The sequence below is a fragment of the Protobothrops mucrosquamatus genome, unplaced genomic scaffold (assembly GCF_001527695.2).
Source record: "Protobothrops mucrosquamatus isolate PMUCROS unplaced genomic scaffold, P.Mucros_1.0 scaffold5424, whole genome shotgun sequence".
NCBI lineage: Eukaryota > Metazoa > Chordata > Lepidosauria > Squamata > Viperidae > Protobothrops > Protobothrops mucrosquamatus.
Window position 1 is genome coordinate 10,138 of NW_015391283.1, and position 2,833 is coordinate 12,970.

Sequence of the window (2,833 nt, forward strand, 5' to 3'; positions counted from 1 at the left end):
TTTTGAACGGTCGCTAAACGAACGGCTGTAAGTCGAGAACCGCTTGTGTGTAACGCAAAGGCTCTGAGCTGCGTAGGAGATGCTCACCCCGAGCACCCTTAGCCTTGTTGCGAGCACCGGTGTTTGCACACCCAAGGACTAGCTGCTATTTCCCCAGGCACCCAGTACATTTGCTACAGGGACACTTGGACCTTGTTATTCCTCTCTAGGCACCTGTTTGTTTTCAGCGTTGTATATTTCCTCCCTTAGCTACACCAGACTGCTGGAGGACCAAATAAAGATGCTTAGCATGTTTGAATGTGAGTTATGTATGTGCACATTTCGAGGGCAAGCAACTGAATTTCATTTTTAACATGTGCCAAGGGGCTCAGAATAAAAAAAAATGACAACAAAGGTTATCTAATTGAGGAGAAACAGCTAGAAAAAAATAACGAAATATGGCCATTTGCAAATTGAAGCTGAGCGATTGTGGAGGGAGAAATCAATGGTTGTACCAGTAGTAATAGCCCCTTCCTTCCTTCCTTCCTTCCTTCCTTCCTTCCTTCCTTCCTTCCTTCCTTCCTCTCTACCCCACCCTCCTTCCTTCTTTCCTTCCTTCTTCTCTACCCCACCTTCCTTCTTTCCTTCCTTCTTTCCTTCCTTCTTTCCTTCCTTCTTTCCTTCCTTCCTTCCTTCCTTCCTTCCTTCCTCTCTACCCCACCCTCCTTCCTTCCTTCCTTCCTTCCTTCCTTCCTTCCTCTCTACCCCACCTTCCTTCCTTCCTTCCTTCCCAAAAGGCTGCCTAGATCCATGGAAAATTTGAACTTATTAAACCTGAATGTCCTGACTTTGCAAACAAAAAACAAACAACACACACACACACACACCACCCTTATTCTTATTAATGGGCCATATTCTGCTTTCCTTCCTATGGCGTGATGGATGGTATTGGCCAACGCTGAAAGTCTTGTATTGCTCTCTGCTCTCCCACGTGCAGAAAGAAATGTATGAACGCGTCTTCCAGAAACCTGCAGACAGACACTCCGACTTCTCCCGGCTAGCTCGCGTCTTGACGGGGAATGCCGTGGCTTTGGTCCTCGGAGGAGGTGGCGCACGGTAAGAGTGCTTTGAAACATGAGGGGTATTCTGAAGCTGGCGTTCCCTGGGAATGCAGAACCCTTCTCTTCTCCTTCTCCATCTTCTCTATCTTCTGCTTCTCCTTGACTATCTTCTCTTTCTTGTTCTTCTTGTCTGTCTTCTCCATCTCTTTCTTCTCCTTCTCTTTCTCCTTCTCCTACTTCTCCTTCTCTATCTTCTCCTTGACTATCTTCTCTTTCTTGTTCTTCTTGTCTGTCTTCTCCCTCTCTTTCTCCTCCTTCTCTTTCTCCTCCTTCTCCTTCTCTATCTTTTCCTTGATTATCTTCTCTTTCTTCTTCTTGTCTGTCTTCTCCCTCTCTTTCTCCTCGTCCTTCTCCTTCTCCTCCTTCTCTATCTTCTCCTTGACTATCTTCTCTTTCTTGTTCTTCTTGTCTGTCTTCTCCCTCTCTTTCTCCTCCTTCTTTTTCTCCTCCTTCTCCTTCTCTATCTTTTCCTTGATTATCTTCTCTTTCTTGTTCTTCTTGTCTGTCTTCTCCCTCTCTTTCTCCTCGTCCTTCTCCTTCTCCTCCTTCTCTATCTTCTCCTTGACTATCTTCTCTTTCTTGTTCTTCTTGTCTGTCTTCTCCCTCTCTTTCTCCTCCTTCTCTTTCTCCTTCTCCTTGACTATCTTCTCTTTCTTGTTCTTCTTGTCTGTCTTCTCCCTCTCTTTCTCCTCCTTGTCCTTCTCCTCCTCCTTCTCCTTCTCTATCTTCTCTATCTTCTCTATCTTCTCCTTCTCCTTGACTATCTTCTTCTTGTTCTTCTCCTTGTATCTTTCCCTCTCCTTCTGTTTCTCCTCCTCTTCCTCCTCCCTCAGCACTTTTTCAAATGGTTAGCATCCTCCACTTTTCATCTGCGCCCTCCCCAGCTCCAAATATGGATTTGGAAAGCAGAGTGGTTATTAGGAAAATCTTCCAGAGAGGTCAAAAGCTTTGACCCACACCGTTAGGGATCTGCACTGTGTGCTTTAATTGGATTCCTGAACCAAGCGGGGTGGTGGTGGTGGTTGGGTTAGACGGCCTGACAGCTGGCTTGTACAACCCCCTTAAAAACAGCTGGCATACACATGTTCTGTGCACCAGTTGCAATGCCTTTGCCATTTCTCCTCGGGGTTAGAATTCAGCCCTCTGCACACACCGAGCTGGCAGTTCTAAACAGCAGAACTCTGGCCTCAAAATACAGATTATTTCAGCCTCGCAAGATCCCCCACCAAGGGTGACTTCCGGATCCCCGTGTTTTTCCATCCCTGCCTCCCTTCTCTTTCTTGTCCCCGTTCAAGTAACCCTGCAGCCTTGGAAAAGCAGCTGCCCCCTCCCTCCCTCCCTCCCTTCTTGCCTCCTCAGTGAAACTATATTCAGGTTTGAGATAATTGAAGAGTTTGGGCTTTGCAACCGGCTCTTGAAAATGTCACCTTTTGTCTGTCGGAGCAGTTGGGAGTGCTCCCCGGCGGCCGGGTTAGGGCGATGTGGGCTGGCTTGATGCCTGCTGCGCACCACAAAGCCGAACCTTGGAATTTTCTTGTCTCCTGTACGTTCGCAGGGGCAATTAGTTCCTGGCTGCCGTCCCCTCGTTTGATTGTTCTAGTATTTTGGGAGAGCTGCCATAAGTAAAGTCGCCCACACGTTGTTCCAGCATCCAGAGAGCTGCTTCTGTTCCTCTCTTTCTCTCTCTCTCTCTCTCTCTCTCTCTCTCTCTCTCTCTCTCTCTCTCTCTCTCT

At 47.4% G+C, this 2,833-nt stretch overlaps 1 protein-coding gene across 1 annotated transcript in view; it reads left to right on the forward strand.

The window, feature by feature from the left end:
- The window catches only part of LOC107299762 (patatin-like phospholipase domain-containing protein 7), an 18,608-nt gene that overhangs the window by 2,341 nt on the left and 13,434 nt on the right, over positions 1-2,833 (forward strand). The window contains exon 3 of the mRNA XM_029286862.1: positions 977-1,095. Within this exon, the coding sequence (XP_029142695.1) occupies positions 977-1,095 (119 nt within the window). The remainder of the gene's footprint in view (positions 1-976; positions 1,096-2,833) is intronic.